The sequence below is a fragment of the Salvia hispanica genome, chromosome 2, assembly GCF_029641045.1.
Source record: "Salvia hispanica isolate PSC_SH4W2 chromosome 2, Shi_PSC_v1, whole genome shotgun sequence".
Lineage (NCBI taxonomy): Eukaryota > Viridiplantae > Streptophyta > Magnoliopsida > Lamiales > Lamiaceae > Salvia > Salvia hispanica.
The window spans coordinates 38,583,189-38,603,495 of record NC_142693.1 but is presented as its reverse complement, the minus strand read 5'-3'; the positions used below and the strand labels follow the sequence as shown (position 1 = coordinate 38,603,495).

At 38.1% G+C, this 20,307-nt stretch overlaps 1 protein-coding gene across 1 annotated transcript; it reads left to right on the top strand.

Annotated features, from left to right (window-relative positions):
* The first annotated feature begins 14,452 nt into the window (after positions 1-14,452).
* On the top strand, positions 14,453-18,855 carry CHX20 (cation/H+ exchanger 20). The gene is made up of 5 exons (XM_048098985.2): positions 14,453-14,680; positions 14,763-15,222; positions 15,609-16,177; positions 17,406-18,230; positions 18,362-18,855. Exons 1-5 carry the CDS (start codon positions 14,501-14,503, stop codon positions 18,692-18,694), a joined length of 2,367 nt encoding a protein of 788 aa, XP_047954942.1. The 5' UTR covers positions 14,453-14,500; the 3' UTR covers positions 18,695-18,855.
* The last annotated feature ends 1,452 nt before the right edge of the window (positions 18,856-20,307 follow it).

The following is a 20,307-nucleotide window of genomic DNA, read 5'->3' as shown; positions in this document are numbered from 1 at the left end:
TCCTTCCTTTTGTTTAAAACCCTTTACGACCAGTCGGGCTTTATACTTATCCACTGTTCCATCGGCCTTAAATTTTCTTTTAAGCACCCATTTGCACCCTAAAGGTTTCGCACCTTCGGGCAAATCAACCAACACCCAAGTGTGGTTTAGCAAAATTGAATCAATTTCGCTTTGAACAGCTTCTCTCCAATGTAACCCGTCTGGGCCATCGAAGGCTACTTTTATTGACATTGGCTCTTCATCCAACACAAAAGCAATGTAGTCAGGATCAAATATTTTTAGTATTCTGACCCTACTTGTAACATCCCTAGCTCAAATTATGCTTCATTTTATGTATTTGCATATAAATTATTTATGTAAAATAAGGATATCAAGCGAGTATGATAATTTTTAATAAATGGCGACTAGTATGGTAATTTTTTTAAAACGAGTAGAATATATGTAATACTATGTATTTATATATACCGAATAAAATATGTATATAAATTATAAATTTAGTGAAGTAATCGAATACCTCATATCTATTATAAATATGTACATATTCTATGTTCAAGTTGATAGATGTTTCTTAACTATTAAAGTATTCCATAATTTAGACAAGTAATTACATGCAAAAGAAAAAGTAGAAAGAATAGTTATGTGTGTATGCATGGAATATTATTTTATAATTAAAATAGTGATAGGTGTTACAATAATAGGTATATGCGTGGCCAAATTCCTTAGTCATCACTTTTCGTTAATAAAAATAAAATAAGTCAGCTATTTTTGTTTGAATCTATGTTAAAATGGAACACATCCAGTTTATATATATAATAATTATGTGGCGTATTATAAAAAGGAGGGGGCAAAAGAAATAAGGAGGATTACATATAACAGAGATACATAAGTTGGGGGAGAAGAAGCACAAATAGAAAAAAAAAAAAAAATAGAAAAAAAAAGAAGAAGAAAACAGAAGAAGAAGGAGATTTCAGAAGAAATACATGGAGATATTATAGCAAAAAGATTTTATTGGAGAAAATAAAAGATTAAGGATATAGCTAGTGGAGGTTCAGTTAAACTACTTCTTATAATCAGGTATAAGAAGTGTGTATTTACAAATTTTATGTGATTGATTGCTATGTGTGAAATTGGAGTGAATATATGAATTATATGATGTGAGCTGGAAAGGGTTAGGTGTTATTATATATTGATGGTGCAATATGATTTGGATATGTGACTTGTGATTTGTGCAAATGATATATTTATTTATAGTATTGGAATTATTTGATGGAATATAATATGGATACGTAGTTGATAGAAAATGGATATGTTTTACATATGGTATTGAAAGTACATGAATCGTATGATTAAAGAGGATCTGTGACGGTCTTGTCCTGGTTCTGAAATCACAGTGGGACCTTCGGGTCGAATCATATTGGGACCTTCGGGTCAATCATATTGGGACCTTCGGGTCAAATCACAGTGGGACATACGGGTCAAATCATATTGGGACCTTCGGGTCAATCGTATTGGGACCTACGGGTCAAATCACAGTGGGACCTTCGGGTCGAATCATATTGGACCTTCGGGTCAAATCATATTGGCAAATTGAAAATCCCGGGCAGATACCAGACTTGATTTGTCACAGAATAATAAACTGGACAGATAGGCATATGCATATGGATGTGAAATTATTTATGATTATTAATGCTTATGATTATATGTATTGGTTGGAGAATATGTTTGATAATTGTAATATGAAATTAAAGGTGAAAATTATATACATTGGATTGTGGCTTATACATATTATTGATTTAAATAGATGTTAGTTTTTAAATGTATATGATATGAGTTCTTTATTTGACATGTGAACTAATAGCTTTAAAATTTCTGAAATTTATTTATTTTAAGTATATATGTCAGAGGGGTTGGAGTGTGACGGTTTAAGTGGTATCAGAGCAGGAATATGATCCAACTAGGATAGTGTACATTTGTGCGTGTTATATGAAACACTTTGTCATAAGTTGCATTTTCATTTAACATGTCTAGAATATGGACATTCCTGAGCAGTTATCATCAAGGAGAAAAGGGTCGGTCGCCCCGCATCATTATTTATTTATACCAGTATTTTATGTGTTTATGGTATCATATGGAAATGATTAAATCTTATTTGATGGAACAAGAAGTATATGCACCCATGATATCGTATCGTTGATAATAAATTTTGTTAACATATATGATAAAAGGTGTGTTAGAGAATTGAACAAGCTAATGCTTCCCTGAGCTAACATAATCAGAATTAAATGATATTGCTTCATCTTTTTACTGAGCGAAGAGTTTTATCCCATATTTATAGAAAAGTAAACTAATTGTACCAGATAAATTTAAGATCCATGCTTATAGGAAATGAAGTGAATAATCAAGAAGATTGACACTCATAGGAAATGGAAGAGAATGTTATTTTTAATGACAATAATCATTAAATGATAATTGTAGAACTTGTAAAGAAAATTTTGGTAGTTATATATCATTATTTCAAAATATGGGCATACATCAAGATAAAAGACTTATGAAGATACATGACTTTACATTGATAAGGTAAAAGTGTCACTGATAAACCAAGAAAAATAAATTAGATTATTTTATGAGGATAATAAATTTTATATTTGACTTTTTATAGGTATTGAATTATTAAGTAAAATAGTTAATTTTCTTAGATCAATGTGGATACGAGTCTGTGGATGATTATCTGGAACTCTTGAACTTGTTCCATGACCGGTCTAGAGTCGACCATTTTGTAGTCCGTAAATTTGGATACTACAACATGTTCAGTACCTGCAGCATTATTGATACTGTACTTTTTCTCTAGGCTTTCCCACATCTCTTTGGATGTGGTTACAACAGAGTATACATTGTACAAACTATCATCTAAAGCACTTAGAATGAAATTTTTACAAAGATAGTCTCCTTTGCGCCATTGTTCATAGTCCGCCAAGATCTCAAGCCTCGTATCTTGATCACTTGGCGCGGGCGTCTCATTTTCCGTGAGCAAATTGGCGACGCCCAATGTTGTCAAGTAGAATAACTTCTTTTGGTACCACCTTTTGAAGTCGGATCCTCCAAATTTGGGTGGTTTTTCGGGGGGTGGCATCATTCTAGATGCCAAAGGTGCCGCACTTGGTCCTTAGAAGGAACCATTCACGTTGCCCCCGAAGAAGCCAACAACATGGTTGGGCATAGAGCCCCCACCATTCATGTTGGGCATAGTGCCAGCCATGGTCGCACCGGAACCGAAGGAACCGACACCCGTGTTAGACCCGAAGGCCCCAACACTCGATCCATTAAAGGATCTGAAGGAACCACTAAAAGTGGAACCAACCGACCCACTGGAGGAGGATCCAAAAGTGGCTCCAAAGGGGTTTGAAAACCCCCATGACAGTGTTGATGAAGAGGTGAACCCCCATGAGAGCTGGAGCTGAGAGGATGAATCTAGACGCGTCTAGGTTCATTCACGACGTGGAATATCACGTGTCAGCTGTTAGAGTTTGTATACTAGAAATCACGTTTCGAGTGATTGAATACTGTAAAACTCTTATTTTATTTTCCAAGGAATAAAACAGATTATTTTTGTCATAATGTTGTTATATTTTACATTTAATGGATGTTAATTGCATGTTTAAATGTATAAGTTAACTTAACAAAGTCTAAGTCTTTGTTTTAGTAGATCGGTTGTGGGCGGCGTCCACTTTAAGGTAACACGGTCAGCCCAAAAGGAACTTAATATAACTAGGAGAATAAAGGAGACAAAAAATAACACAATTATTTTTTCTAAAATTTTCGTCCCCTCCTCTTAGTAGGGATCGAATTTTCTCTCCTCCGTGGAGTAGAATTTTTGTCTTCTTTTTTATGTCCTAGTATTCCGGTGAGATCAGCCCACACTGATATTGGAGTACAGTTCGGGAACTAGAGAGAAGATCCGTGGTCTAGTATTCAAAGCGTCACGTGGAGAAGCAGCTAGTCATCATCAATTCTTTGGAGAATTAATTAGGTATTATTTCTGCTCCGTAGAAAAGCATGTTTTAGGTTTCAATATACTTAAAGCATGATTAATTCAGGTTATGAGCATGAGACATGTGAGAATTACGCGAATAGATTTTGTCTGCTAAATAGATCTGATTATTATGTGATTTATTTGTTCGATTAATTATTAAATTATGAATTCGAAAACCCCGCACGCTTCCGCTACCAGTTCTTTCAATTGGTATTAGAGCTAGGTTTTTGGATCTGATTATTTGGATTTAAATTTCGCGAAATTCATGTATGCATGTGTTATTTGATTGCGAAGCATGTTCTTGTATTTTATTGTTAATTATATAAATGATGAACTCAAGAAATATCGAATCAAAGAACTTGAATTTTTCGATCACGCGAGACGTGCGATCCGTCGGCGCTTGCGCCGAGACGAATCCCACTACGCTTGTTCGGAGATTAGGGTTGTCGATGTAGTGGGAGCCGAGGGTCGACGGTCATGGGGCGACGCGCAGATGAGCGTGGGCTCGTGCGCGCCGCCGGCCAAATCCGCAAACCTTAGGCGGCGGCCCAATGTGAGATCAGCGATGGTAGGCGTAGCGTGGTGGTTCATGCGAGAACCACCGAGACGCTTAGCCGTCGAACCCTAACCCTAGGCGGGAGGTCCGACGTCCTCCAGAATCTGGCTGTGATCGCTGCGCGTCAACGTGCGACGATGGCTGGAATAGTTGGAGCGAGCGACGGAGATCGACGCCGAGACGGGCGGGGCCCATGGCCGAGAGCAGCGGCGCAGCCGTGTATGCTGCTGGCCGAGACGGAGCGCCACCCATGGTGTCGAGAAGCCGAGCCCAAGGACGCGTCGGAAGGCCGAGAGCGAACGTGCGCTGCTGGCCGAGACGCTGGGCTACCAGATTCTGACAAGAACTCGCCGGAATTTCGTCGTTCGTCGTGCGTGCAAACCTCGTATGATGAGATAACGATGAAGGAATATTTTAATGATTATTTAATTCCTAAATTGATATCATTAAAAAATAATATTATTTAATGAAATAAAATATTTTGGGAAGAATTCCCTAGATTTTAGGAATATTTTCATTATTTTCTATAATTATGGAATATTTTATATCGTAGATGATATATATAAGAATAATTTAATAATTTCTTAAATATTATATATCTAGAATCCTTATTAGGATAGATACGTAAGATTACATTAAATAATATAATTATTTCTTCCTAATCTTGAACATGGATATATTTTGAATTTAATTTTTCATGATTAATTAAGATTTAAATAATGTAATTTATATTAGATATATCTTATAGTAATACATGAATAAGAATTAAATTCTAAGAATTAATTAATTCCTAAACCAAGATACTTAAAGATAATAAAATATTTAATTATTCAGTCAATTAAATACCAACAGAATTTAATTAGTCTTAGTCTGCCTTAAGGCTAAAGGATAATTAATGAAAAACCATAACCCAAATATCTAAGCGATAATTATGAACTTAAAGTTTATACATAGTTTCTAATATTATCGCCACCCACTCTGTGGGGACAATAATCCTACGAAACAGTAAGTTCATAAGGGCGGACTTCTCACATAATAAATAGAATGAACTAGAAAGTGGTTCCTAATATTATCGCCACCTGCTCTGTGGGGACATTAATCCTAAAGAACTACGAGTTTCAGGGTTCAATCAGAATTTATGAGATAGCTTGATTTTGTTATCAGCACATGAACATTGTCATGGGAGTGTGTTATAGAAATAAAATTCTGTAATTCTAAATCTGATGGTCGTGCTTAGGCAACATTAGGCGGCCATGCCATTTTATGGTCTCTGGACTATTCGTCGGTGTTGTGACCAGTAAAATTGCCAAAATTTTAATGCGTATTAACCTCCTCTGGAGGGTACAAAATTTTAATTTTGCTGTTGTAAGATTTTGAAAAGTTTTATGGTTAATCTACTCAATTTCCTTACATAAGTTTATGACAAATAGTAAATTTTTCTGTTTGCAGTGCAATAAAATCCGTCAAGATGTCTTTTAATCCTCTTTCTACAATACTCAAAGAAAACAAACACGAGGGCCAAAATTACATAGAATGGAAACAAAATTTGGATATCGTTCTCACAGTAGAAGAGTACAAGTTTGTGCTCACTACTCTACAGCCTCCAGTTCCCGCTGTTAACGCATCGGTGGGAGTACAGAATGCGCATAAACGGTGGCATAAGGCGAATGAGATGACTAAGTGTTACATGTTGGCATCTATGTCTTCAGTACTCAAGCATCAGCATTCTGCCATGGCGACTGCCGCCGAGATTATGCAAAATCTTGCAAATCTTTTTGGTACTCAGAATCGAACGGCTAAGTCTCAAGCCTTTCGGAGTATCATGACGAAGACTATGAAGGAAGGCACATCTGTGAGGCAACATGTCCTCGAGATGATGAGCCACCTCAACCAGATTGAGGTTTTGGGAGGGACGATCGATCCCGAGTCCCAGATTACTATAATCCTTCAGAGTCTTCCCCCTAGCTTCCAGCAGTTCAAGCTCAATTTCGAGATGACCACGCGGGATTACACTTTGGCTGAGCTGCTGAATGAGCTTCAGTCGACGGAGGACCTCATGGTTCAAGCTAAGGTAGCTATGCTGAGTTTGACACCTAATTCCTCTGGCTCTAAGCCTCGCGCAGGAAAGAAAAAGGCGCTGAACCCAGTTGCAGCTAAGAATGCCAAGGGAAAGAAGAAGAAGAAGGTCGATAAGAAGCCTACTGGAAAATGCTTCAAGTGTGGAGAGAAAGGTCATTAGAAGCCAAACTGTCCTAAGAAGGGCAAGGCTACAGGTATGCACCATGCTCTAGTAGTCGAGTCATGTTTGGCTTCGACATCTACTCATACGTGAGTTATTGATACTGGAGCAACTGATCATATATGTTTTGATCCTGACTTAATGCAGGTGACAAGATGGTTACATGATCGTGAGATCGAAGTCCAGCTGGCGACGCTACTAAAGTGGCGGCCGTTGCAGTGGGAGACGTTTATTTACGTTTTAGTAGTGATAGATTTTTGATTTTGAAGAATGTTTTGTTGATACCTTCTTTTAGAATAAATTTAATTTCAATTTCTAAATTGTCTTTTGATGGATATTCGATTTCTTTTAATGACAATTGCGTTATTAAGAAAGATGGTTCTTATATTTGTTGTGGTATCATGGAAAACAATCTGTACACAATCACTTCTACACACTTTAATCAACATAAATCAGAACTCAATGCTACATTGAGAGTTTCTAAGAAAAGAAAAGAACTTTCAATTTCAATGAACGAAACGTACTTATGGCACCTTAGACTTGGTCATGCCAACGAAAGAAGGATTCATGCTATGGTTGATCAAGATCTTATTAAAGGTCTTGAGAAGGAACCGTTTTCAAGATGTGAATCCTGTTTGCAAGGCAAGATGACTAAGAGACCTTTTAGGTCAAAGGGTAATAGGGCCAAGGAAGTACTTGAGCTCGTTCATACTGATGTGTGTGGACCAATGTCAACCGAGGCAAGGGGCGGTTTTCGATATTTCATCACCTTCATTGATGACTTCTCGAAAATCGGATACGTCTATTTGATACGCTACAAGTCTGAAACTTTTGACAAGTTCAAGAAGTTTAAGGCTAGTGTAGAGACGCGTCATGGCAAGAGTATCAAATGCCTGCAATCTGATCGCGGAGGGAGTACCTAAGTGCCGAGTTTTCGGACTACTTATCATCGTCGGGAATTCAATCCCAACTGACTACGCTGGGCACACCCCAGCAGAATGGCATAGCTGAAAGAAGGAATAGGACCTTGTTAAACATGGTCCGATTGATGATGAGTTATGCACGGTTACCAATTTCATTTTGGGGACATGCCTTGCTATCAGCAAGCCATATATTAGACAACTTACCTTCTAAATCAGTTCCCCCATATGAGTTGTGGACTGGGCGTAAGCCAAATCTAGAACATCTCAAAGTGTGGGGGTGTCCGGCTTATGTGTTGGAAAAAGATCCAACTAAGCTGGAATCTAGGACGGAGGTATGTGTGTTTATAGGTTACCCTAGAGGATCGAAAGCTTATGAATTCTATAGTCTCCGAGATAAGAAAGTCGTTGTGAGCACACATGCCACATTTTTAGAGGAAGACTTTGTAATGAATCATAAGTCCAACAGTGTGATAGCTCTTGAAGAGCTAACATCAGTCACAAGTTCCATTAACCAAGAACAAATACCTAGTGTAACAACAATTCCAGAAATTTCAACTACTACTCCAAATGTTGTAGTGCCGCGTCACAGTGGGAGGGTATCTCATAAGCCCGAAAGATACATTGGTTTGGGAGAGTGCATGGATCACTCCTCGACAACAATGTACTTGATCCCTGGAATCTTGTAGAGGTGCAGGCAAATGTCGATCATTGTGAATGGGTGAAAGCAATGGATTCGAAACTACAATCAATGGTAGACAAAGACGTCTATGATTTGTCTATCCTACCCGAAGGTTGTACTGACATTGGGAGCAAGTTGATATACAAATGTAAACGTGGACCTGATGGACGAGTTAAAGTCTTTAAGGAAAGACTAGTGGCTAAGGGGTAATACCCAAAGGGAAGGCATCGATTACGATGAGACCTTCTCCCCAGTAGCCATGCTCAAATCGATCAGTATTCTTTTGTTTATAGAAGCTTACATGGATTGGGAAGTATGGCAGATGGATGTTAAGACTGCGTTTTTAAACGGGAGTCTTGAGGAGACCATCTACATGGAACAACCTGAAGGCTATGTGGTAAAGGGCAAGGAACACATGGTTTGGAAGCTTAAGAAGGCCATTTATGGCGTCAAGCAAGCATCTAGATCATGGAACCAGTGTTTTGATCAAACTGTTCAAAAGTTTGGATTCGAAAAGTGTCCTAATGAAAGCTGCGTGTATAAGAAGGTTGAAAAAGGAAATGTTGTGTTCTTAGTTTTATATGTAGATGACATTCTTCTAATTGGAAACAATAAAAAGATGTTGTCATCAGTACGAACTTGGTTGTCCGGCCAGTTCGAGATGAAAAATATGGGTGATGCGGGACACATTCTCGGAATCAAGGTTCTTCGGAACCGTGCAAAGAGAACGTTGTGCTTATCCCAAGAATCTTACATCGATACAGTACTTAGACGCTTTAGCATGCAAGATGCCAAGAAAGGTTTCTTACCTTTTAGACATGGCATCCATTTATCTCAAGATATGTGTCCAAAGATAGCATCTGAGATAGCAGTGATGAGAAGGATACCATATGCATCGGCTCTTGGTAGTCTCATGTATGCTATGCTTTGTACTAGACCTGATATCTGCTTTGTTGTTGGCATGGTAGCGAGATATCAATCAAATCCGGACCAAGGACATTGGACTGCCGTAAAGAACATACTCAAGTACCTTAATCGGAGTAAGGACTATGTTCTAGTTTACAATGCAGCCGAGCTCTATCCTTTAGGATATACAGATTCAGACTTTCAAGCTGATGTAGATTCGAGAAAATCAACTTTCGGATATGTGTTTACCTTAGGAGGTGGAGCTATAATTTGGAAGAGTGTAAAGCAGAAATGCATTGCAGATTCTACCATGGAAGCCGAATATATGGCCGCTTCGGAGGCTACAAAAGAGGCTGTATGGCTTAAGAACTTCCTTCTGGACTTAGGTGTGGTTACGAATATGCCCAAGAGCATCACCATTTATTGTGACAATTATGGTGCTGTGGCAAATTCAAGGGAACCACGGGCTCATAAAGCGAGCAAGCACATAGAGAGGAAGTATCATATCATTAGAGATATAGTGCAGAGAGGAGACATACAAGTGGTCAAGATTGAGTCAGAAAACAACCTGGAATATCCTTTCACGAAGGCATTAGTGGTCAAGCCGTTTGAGAGCCATGTTGAAGGAATGAGAGTTCGACTAATACAAGACCTCAATCCGCTTTCAGTATAAGTGGGAGAATTAGACGTTAGCACATTTTTGTATACTCGAAAGTGTTTTGAGTATAAGTGGGAGATTGTTTGAGTTTGTATACTAGAAATCACGTTTCGAGTTATTGAATACTGTAAAACTCTTATTTTATTTTCCAAGGAATAAAACAGATTATTTTTGTCATAATGTTGTTATGTTTTACATTTAATGGATGTTAATTGCATGTTTAAATGTATAAGTTAACTTAACAAAGTCTAAGTCTTTGTTTTAGTAGACCGGTTGTGGGCGGCGTCCACTTTAAGGTAACACGGTCAGTCCTAAACAAAGAAGAAGAAGAATTTCACGACCTTGATGGAATTAGACTATCAATCGTGAAAGGTTGCAATGTCAGTCCGCATATTTCTAAGCCTTACTGAAATAAGATGACATTGGTGTGGTAAAGCACTGAACGGATCTAACAGCAAGACTTGTCTTTGTGCTATCTACTGAAAGGCGAGGTCTTGATAAATATTTGTTTCTTAATCAATGTAGGTTAGCATTGAGCATACGGTATTGATTATGCATTACTTTGACTTATCAAATGGTGTGGGTTTTTCGTAACCCAATAATCCTGATATATTGGGTAGTGGTGATTAATATCTAGCGGTGCTAGGATTGCTATTATATTGAATCGTGCGCGAGGTGAGTCTCGTTTGATAATGTCCTCAAGAGGAGCGCGAAACAAGGTTTTATTATTCGGAAACTAGCTAGTTGGAGTTTGATCACTCTATGAATAATAAATAAGCGTTTCATGCTAAGTCTACTCTTGGAATTAATAAGAAATTAATTACTTAATGGACAATTTTATCTTAAGCGCGGGAAATGAAAGTTAAAACGGACACCCGGATTACTTATAATTTTGGATTTGGATGGGCAGAGTTCAATATTACTTCTGTAGTGGCTGCTCGTAATATTCCAATGAAAGCTTATATTAAATTGTGGGTTCAATTTAATTAGTAAAAAGTAAATTGGATGAGCTCATATCCAAAACCTTCCATAGATCTCTGTTTGGGCCCAAAAGGAACTTAATATAATTAGGAGAATAAAGGAGACAGAAAATAACACAATTATTTTTTCTAAAATTTTCGTCCCCCTCTCTTAGTAGGGATCGAATTTTCCTCTCCTCCGTGGAGTAGAATTTCTGTCTTCTTTATTTAAGTCCTAGTATTCCGGTGAGATCAGCACACACTGATATTGGAGTACAGTTCGGGAACCAGAGAGAAGATCCGTGGTCTATTATTCAAAGCGTCACGTGGAGAAGCAGCTAGTCATCATCAATTCTTTGGAGAATTAATTAGGTATTATTTTTGCTCCGTAGAAAAGCATGTTTTAGGTTTCAATATACTTAAAGAATGATTAATTCAAGTTATGAGCATGATACATGTGAGAATTACGCGAATAGATTTTGTCTAAATAATCTGCTAAATAGATCTGATTATTATGTGATTTATTTGTTCGATTAATTATTAAATTATGAATTCAAAAACCCCGCACGCTTCCGCTGCCAGTTCCTTCATCAGCCACGTTAGTTTTACCGCGTCATCTTGACGAGGTGTCATCCCGCTTGGCTCGCTGATGTGGAAACGGTGGTGGTCTAAAAAGAACTAGACCCACTAGCCTTGGGTCGAGCCCAAGCACCAAGCCCACGACCAGGCCCAAAGAACAGCCCCAAGACCAATTGCCAAGATCCAAGTCCAAGTCCAAGGGCGCGTGGCGGCGGCGCGCGCGTGTGGGCTCTACAGCCCATCTTAGTCCACTATAATTATTACATCTAATAATCCTTCTTATTAAATACTTGTTTAATAAGGTTGTAACTTCCAATGTGAGATAATTAATTTTCTTAATTATTCTCTAAACTTCCCTCATAGCTCATTTAGTTTGCAATTTTGCCCAACTTTAATTCATTATTTCTCACTCACCGGGAATCGAATTTGAGAAAATGAATATACCACGGTCATCTACTCCGAACATAGATCGACGCTATATCATTTAATTTCACAAAATTAAATGTCTCATTGGAATTATAATTGGTTAAAGTCCATTGACCCGTATAGATTCCAACAATCTTGACCATCAAGCCACCGGTCGTAAACGAAAATGTCCCACCATTATTATGACATGTTCCAGTCGAAAGCTGTATATTATAAAGTTTTAATAGCTTATCAGTTTTTGGATGATCTGGTTTGCACCGTAAATGGTAACGTCTATTAAAGTATTAATTGTACTATTCTGTTCAATTCTCCCTTCTCTTACCGTTTTATTAACTCGAGCTAATTATTTGAATATTTAAGGATCTAACTTATAATAGTCATAGCTAACTAGTTTCAGCTTTTAAGGTACGCTCACATTGTAGGTGTTATAGCAACCTTCCATAATCAAATATACTTCCCCCTTCGAAAAAAAAAAGCACAATTACTATTATTGGCCGTCCATAGAAAATAGAACACATTCATTTATAGAAAGTTTTCAATAAATAATAAACCTACACATTATTCCACTAACACTACTTCTCATTTCCTTTTTTTCCTGCTCTCTTACTTTTTTCCCTTCTCTCTTATTTTACCAATTCTACATTAAAACCCATGTCATACATAAATTGCTCTATTTTTTTGATGGAGAGAGTATAATATATTAATCTAATTCCCAACACCTACAAAATGTATGTAAGTAGGAGTATATTTTATTAAAAGTAATCCAAGTATATAATTTTATGGTAATAATATTCATAGATACACAAACACAAAAAAACTGTCATGCTACACATCCCATGAGATCATCAGCTACTATGAACACACCGGTGTTGTTGGCATATCGTCCGTATTCATGTATTTTTTTAAAATTTTGTATATTTCATTTGTCCCACATAAATATGCTCTATTTTCTTTTTGCCCGGCCTATAAAAATAGTTTATATTCATTTATGAAAACATATCTCATTCGATCGTTTACTTTATCAATTATGGACCCCATCATCCGATATAAAATTTGAACTACGTTTCCCATTCTCTGTTACTTTACACGTTATAATACATTAAATCCGTATTATCCTCGAATAACCTATATCTATAGAACGGAGGAAATACATTTTTCTAAATAAAAAATTACGAACACATCAAACCAGCTTAATTCAAAATACATCTAAAAAAGTACACACTGTATAAAACAATTGCAATCCAACAGAATATTTTTTAGTGGTAAATCACAATTACACAATAATATTTGTTGCGACCTAGAACCCTCCGTTCCTCATTAATATAAGCATATTATTTTTCATTCATTTTGAAAAAAATAAAAATAAACTAGAAAAAAAAGTAAAGTAGAGTAGAGAAGACGCAGTACAGAGGATGCGAGTAAGTAAATGATTGCCCAGAGCATTCCAGTAAATATATGACATAAAGTTCCATTGACTTTGGACAACGTAATCCCCCACTTCATACCAAAAAATTCTCCAATCTTCGAAAAATGACATATCGAGAAATTAAAGTAGGAAAACCTACTCTCTCTAGTCATTGTGCAATGCAAAGCATAACTAAAGGAATGTAAAGTCATAGCTGCACTGGAATTGAAATTTGAATAACGGTAAATTTGATAACTGAATCATTTTTGCATTGTATTATAATTATATATGACACTAAATAAGTCGGTGGTTTATGCGTGGGTCAATTTAGTTGTAGAATGGTTAATGCTCAAGATTAAAAGTTTCAAGTTCTAAGTCCATAGTAACAAGATCTTTAAAATTTCTATTTATTTATCAATATAAAGTAGTACTATTAGAAACTGTTACTTCCTCCGTCCGCTATTAAATATTTCATTTTTTCCTTTTTGTTTGTCCGCCAATAAATATCTTATTTCGCTTTTATTTTTTACAAGTGATCTCTACATTCCACTAACTCACTGTACTTACATTTTATTATAAAATCAATACAAAAAAGTATGATCCACATTCCACTAACTTTTTATACCACTTTCGTTTGCAAAGTCAAACAATTTCTTAAAACTTAAGCCGATAAAAAATGGGACATCTATCGGCGGACGGAGGGAGTAGGATGTTATACTCCCTTTGTCCCCAAAGAGTATGAACTATTTCTTATTTCGTCCATCCTTGAATAGTATGAACTTTCTAATTTTGAAAAAGTCAAACAACTTATTATCCATACACATCATTTTATTTACAACTCATACTATTATTATTAACAACTTATACCACTAAAATAATGTGGACCTCACTCTTCACTAACATTATTTTCACTAACCTTTCACACTCTCTTTTACTTTTCTCCTTATTTATTAAAATCATGCCAAACCTATTGTTCATACTCTTTGGGAACAGAGGGAGTAATATTTATGTAGAATTAGTCATTTGCATATGTAAAATTAGATACCAAGTCCAAAGAGCTGCACCATCACTACTATATATACAACCCAACGAAATCAAGATTCTCAATACAACTGAAATTAACTAATTTGTGAAGAAAAAATGGCAGTGAATGTAAGCTCAATCAAAACATCATCAAACGGCGTTTGGCAAGGCGACAACCCCTTAGACTTCGCTCTCCCTCTTCTCATTCTCCAAACCACTCTAATCATCGCCGTCTGCCGTTTGCTCGCCGTCTTCCTCAAACCTCTCCGTCAACCCCAAGTCATTGCCGAGATGCTCGTATGTATACACTTCCTTCTCTATATTATATGTACTAATATTAATATAGTATATATGTATGTAAAACTTGTACATTTTTCAGGGCGGAATTTTGCTAGGGCCGTCGTTATTTGGGCGGAATGAAGAATACATGCACCGGATTTTCCCGAAATGGGGCGCGCCGATTCTTGAATCGGTGGCGAGTTTCGGCCTCCTCTTCTTCCTCTTCCTGGTTGGGCTGGAGCTCGACCTCAGCTCCATACGGCGGAGCGGGTGGAGAGCCACAGCCATCGCGGCGGCGGGGATCTTGGCCACCTTCGTGCTCGGCGTCGGGGTGGCGTTCGTATTCCGCAGGGAAATTGAGGGCGCCGACGAGGTGGGCTTCGCCACCTACTTGCTCTTCATGGCGGTGGCCCTCTCCATCACGGCCTTCCCTGTCCTGGCACGCGTCCTGGCCGAGCTCAAGCTCCTCACCACGCATGTCGGGGAGACCGCCATGTCTGCTGCTGCGCTCAACGACGTCGCCGCCTGGATTTCTCTCGCCCTCGCCGTCGCTCTTGCCGGTACTGCATGGCCTCATGTTTTTTAGGATCTCATATAATTTAATTAATCTTTTCATTACACCCTTTTCCATACTAAACTTAAAAGAAATGAGCACTAGTCTATCATTTTTTTATTATAAAATCCTACGTGCATTAAAAACTTTAAGATACAATCTTAAATTATGTAATTGTACACATTATATTCAACATATCCTCCCATAATCATGATACCTTCAAGAGAAAAGTGATTTACATATTATTAATTATAATAAAATCTAACAGGGAAACTTAATTACTATAAACAGTGATAAATTTTGGTGAATATATTAAAATGGAATTTTTTTTTGCTATGATCGGATTATATACTTGAGGATTTGTTATCCATTCATTACAAATTTCTTTGGTAGGTGACGGAGGCGACGGGCCGAAAAAAAGCCCGTTGATCTCAATATGGGTGCTACTATCCGGCGTCGCTTTCGTCACTTTGATGATGGTAGTGATCAAGCCAGCGATGACGTGGGTGGAGCGGCGCTCTTCGTCGCGGCGGGGCACGGCCGAGGACGAGGCCTACATCTGCCTAACCCTCGGCGGCGTTCTGGCGGCGGGCCTCGTCACCGATCTGATCGGCCTCCACTCGATCTTCGGCGCCTTCGTCTTCGGCTTGACGATTCCGAAAGGCGGAGATCTGGCCAGCCGATTGGTGGCGAGGATCGAGGACTTCGTGTCCGGATTGTTGCTGCCGCTCTACTTCGCTTCCAGCGGCCTGAAGACCGACGTGACGAAGATCCAAGGCGTCGAGGCGTGGGGTCTGCTGGGGCTGGTGATCACGGCCGCGTGCTCCGGAAAAATAATCGGGACGTATGTGGCGGCGAGGATGTGCAAGATTCCGGCGAGGGAGTCGATTACGCTCGGCGTTTTGATGAATACGAAAGGGCTGGTGGAGTTGATTGTTCTTAATATTGGCAGGGAGAAGAAGGTAAGTAGAATTAGTATATTCTCATAAATCATGAACTTTGAATATTCTTTTTTTATTATTATTTGCACTCATACATCTTCTTAGTAATTTTTAGAAACCATATACTTTAAGGCACATATTTAACATCAAAATCAATAACTAGGTTGTCAAAACCGACTTTTTTTCATTTATAATTCAGCGCAATATGGATATCACAGCAAGCCATATAAGTCAAATAAGTCTCCCTCCGTCCTATTGAAGATAACCTACTTTATTTTTTGGTTTATCCCAACCAAGATCACCCAATACTAAAAATGGAAACATTTTTATCTCTACTTTATTTCATCTCTCTTACTTTACTCTCTCTTCTTAACATATAAAATAAAGCTGTATAAAATCTCGTACCGTCCAAGAAGGGGCCATCTTCCTTGGAAGACAGGGAGTATCCCTTAAAAGTACTTCATTCGGATAGAGTTGGGAAAATTACTAGTACATATTTTGAAAGTTTGTGATTTTTAAAACCATTTTCAAAGTTTGTAGTGAAAAATATTGAGTAAATTTTTTTCTCCATTCACACTGAAACTAATCTAATCGAAAACTTTTCTTAATTCTTAAAATGTTCCTTTTTCCTTTTCTAATACTCCTCTCATCCTTAAAAATGATCACTTATTTTATTTTTGTTCGTTTATAAAAATTTGTCACGTTTCACTTTTATCATTTTTTGTAATAGACCCATATTCCACTGATTCATTCTACTCATATTTACTATAAAACTAATATTTCCTTTATTCTTTCATAGTTGAGGCGAAACTTTTAGCACGGAGTTTAAAAAAGTGATGTTGAGTGTTTTAAATAAATAGATAAAAAAATAATAGAAAAAAAGTGAAGAAAATAAAATAGAAAGTGAATAAAATATAAAGAATAAAGGAAGAAAGAGAAAAAAGTTACTACTATATATGAAAATGAATCAACTATGAGGGAACTTACTGAAATAGAAAAATAACTCGACCATGAGAGAATAAAGGAAGTATATAAAAGTAGAACCTCCGTCTCACTAACTTTTTCAACCACTTTCTATTACCTTTTTTAAAAAGTCAAATGGTAAGGGACGGAGGGGAGTATTACTTTTTTCCTTCTTATATTTTAATCATATTTTCTTTCATTTTCTTATTTTACTAATTTCTCATTAAAACTCGTGTTTATTTTTTTTAAATGGAGAACGTATGATCTTTAAGGCCAAATGAATCAGGTTTTGAACGAGGAGGCGTTTGCCATACTAGTCCTAATGGCGCTGGTGACCACCTTCTTGACCACCCCGGCCGTCATTGCCATCTATCAACCAGAGCATGCTGCCACCGGTCACCGCTGCCTGCAGTCAGCATCCGCCGGCGAATTACGCATTCTGGCGTGCGTCCACAGCCCTGCCAACATCCCCTCTCTCGTGAACCTCACCGAGTCAACTCGGTCCGCCGATAAATCCTCCCGCCTCAAAGTATACGTTATGCATCTGGTCGAACTCACCGAGCGCTCCTCCTCCATCATAATGGTCCGCCGCTTCACACAAAACGGCTTCCCTCTCATCAATCGCCTCCGCCGCGCCGGAACTCACCTGGCCGACCGAGCCGCCGCCGCTTTCCAGGCCTACAGCAGCCTCGGGCGCGTGACCATCCGTCCGGCGACCGCCGTGTCGGCGTTGGCGACGATGCATGAAGACATATGCCACGTGGCGGAGGAGAAGGCGGTGGCGATGATAGTGCTGCCTTTTCACAAGCAGTGGGTGGAAATCGACGGCGACGACGTGGTGGAGACTGTGGGCTACCGGTGGAGCGGCGTCGCTCAGAGGGTTCTCAAGGAGGCGCCGTGCACGGTGGCGGTGATGGTGGACCGTGGATACGGCCCCGCCGCTACGAATTCCACGGCGGTGCAAAATGTCTGCGTTTTGTTTTTCGGAGGGACGGACGACGTAGAGGCGTTGGAGTTGGGTGGTAGGATGGCGGAGCACCCGGCGGTGAAGGTGGCGGTCATAAGTTTCACCAACACCGTTACCGGAAAGATCACTGCGCCTGAATTTAAGGTAAGGTGATCAACGAGTTAGTAATAAAAATATGCTAGTACTCATGCGAATTATATTTTCTTAAATACAGTTATAATTATGTTTTCATTTAAATAAATGAATAACTATAATGGAGTACGTTTATAATTTAGGAAAATGATGAAGTAGCAGTTGCGAAATTGTTGCATAGAATGGAAGGGAGAGTAGAAGTGATAGAGAAAACAGCTATCAAAATAGTGGATGACGTAATTGAAATCGGGAGAGACGGTGGCTACGACTTAATAATAGTGGGCAAAGGCACGCCGTGCTCATCCACCATTGCAGCGGCCGAGCATCCAGAGCTCGGCCCAATCGGAAACGTCTTGGCCTCGTCTTACCAAGGCGTCACTGCCTCGGTGCTGGTGGTTCAACGACCTATCAGCCAAGAGTTGTCGCTCTCAAAGAGGCCAGTGGGAGGCCATGACCAGAAACTCAATTTGGCATGAATAGATTTGTTACTAGTTAATTAGGAACATAGTTCTTGATTGGCTATAGCTATTTTGGTTTTTTTTTTTTTTCGCAGACTGTATTATTATATCATGTATGATCTGTGTACTACTCGTTTTGGTTGGATGATAGTACTAGTATTGTTACTTGTTTCTTGTTACTACTTGTTTGTTACTTGTTAGGTTAGCTTTGTGCATCTCACAGCGTCAATTAAATGAGTAAGTGAGGTGTACGTGAGGGTGCATTGCATTTGATCATAGCTCAGGATTTTTTCTACTTAGTGCTGAGTATAAATACTCATTCCTTAAGAGGCGAGAATTAGAAAAACAACAACACATTGATTGAGAGATTGACACCAGAGAGCTGACTCAAGAATCAGTCGGAGAAGAAGGCTGGAGAGGGAATCTTTGTGATCGGAAGGTGCAGCTCAATTTTGGTGTTATTGTCTCACATTGGTTAGTAGATCCTTCTGCTGTGATCGACTTGTAATTGTGTGAAAATTTGTGTGTGAATTTCTGGTTCTTGTACGCTTGTAATCTTTCATCTGATATCAATACAATTGCTCTGAGTCCTCCCGTGCACTTAGGCCAAATTGGCTGAATGCCGTGTTGATTCATTTCTTGCCTTTCAATTCTTCGTTGAGATTACTGTCATGTGTTGATTCATTTCTTGCCTTTCAATTCTTCGTTGAGATTACTGTCATTTGGTGATTGATTTCATATGTTATACTCACTTTCTTTACTTCCTAGGATAAATAATAGAAAAGCTAGTTGCATGTGTGCATGTGGAGTAAGATTTATTGGCCTAGTGGTATGCTCGAGGTCAAAACTCTCGAGTTCTAACCTACTGTGAAGCAGCTTTTAAATTTCTTTTCATTTAAAAAAAATTAAAATAGGTAGATTTTTTAAGAATAGAAACTAAATAAAAGGGATCTTTTAATTAGTAATAAATGTATTTTACAAATAGACCTACAAAGTATCACGAATTGATGGTGAGTTATATCAGATCGGGCAGTTATCTGTAAAAATTATGTTAGTACTATATTCAAAAGAATCGGAACCCCAACCATAAATGGAATTATATTATTCAGTCTAGTGTCCAAGTATGATAAGTACATAAACATAATTTGACAATATGAAGACATGCTCCCAAGTGGACACATTTTCTTTTGCTTATATATGTATTTATTTTTTTTCTGTAACATTAATATGGTCAAAAACTTGACAAACTAATAACTGGATTAGTACCAGCCACTAAAGTGTAACCGAATTTTGTCGCCAGTGGAAAAAATTCAACAACTATTTAATTTGTGATATTATATGTTAAATTTAAAGTTCTTAGGAAAAAATAAATTTTTAAAAAGTTTCATGACAGCCAATATCCCTAACCAGAACTGACATATTGAAATGACAAAATGAGAATTAACATGGTGAGTAAAGAATAAAGAATAACAACTACGGAGTAAATCTAATCTAAGATATAAGTTGTCATTTTGCATAATAAAATTGAGCAGCTGTGATAAGTTAGAGAGGAGTCAGTGCGGCCGTTGGGCTGCAGCAGGGATGAGCAGGTACAGAGGGTGTGCATAGCTCTCTTAGGCAAAGGCAGATAG

Bases quoted from the DNA above. Each gene is read 5' to 3' on its own strand.
- CHX20 (XM_048098985.2), top strand. From the start codon at position 14,501: ATGGCAGTGAATGTAAGCTCAATCAAAACATCATCAAACGGCGTTTGG. The intron at 16,178-17,405 runs GTAAGTAGAATT...CAAATGAATCAG, and splicing joins ATATTGGCAGGGAGAAGAAG to GTTTTGAACGAGGAGGCGTT. The intron at 18,231-18,361 runs GTAAGGTGATCA...TTTATAATTTAG, and splicing joins TCACTGCGCCTGAATTTAAG to GAAAATGATGAAGTAGCAGT.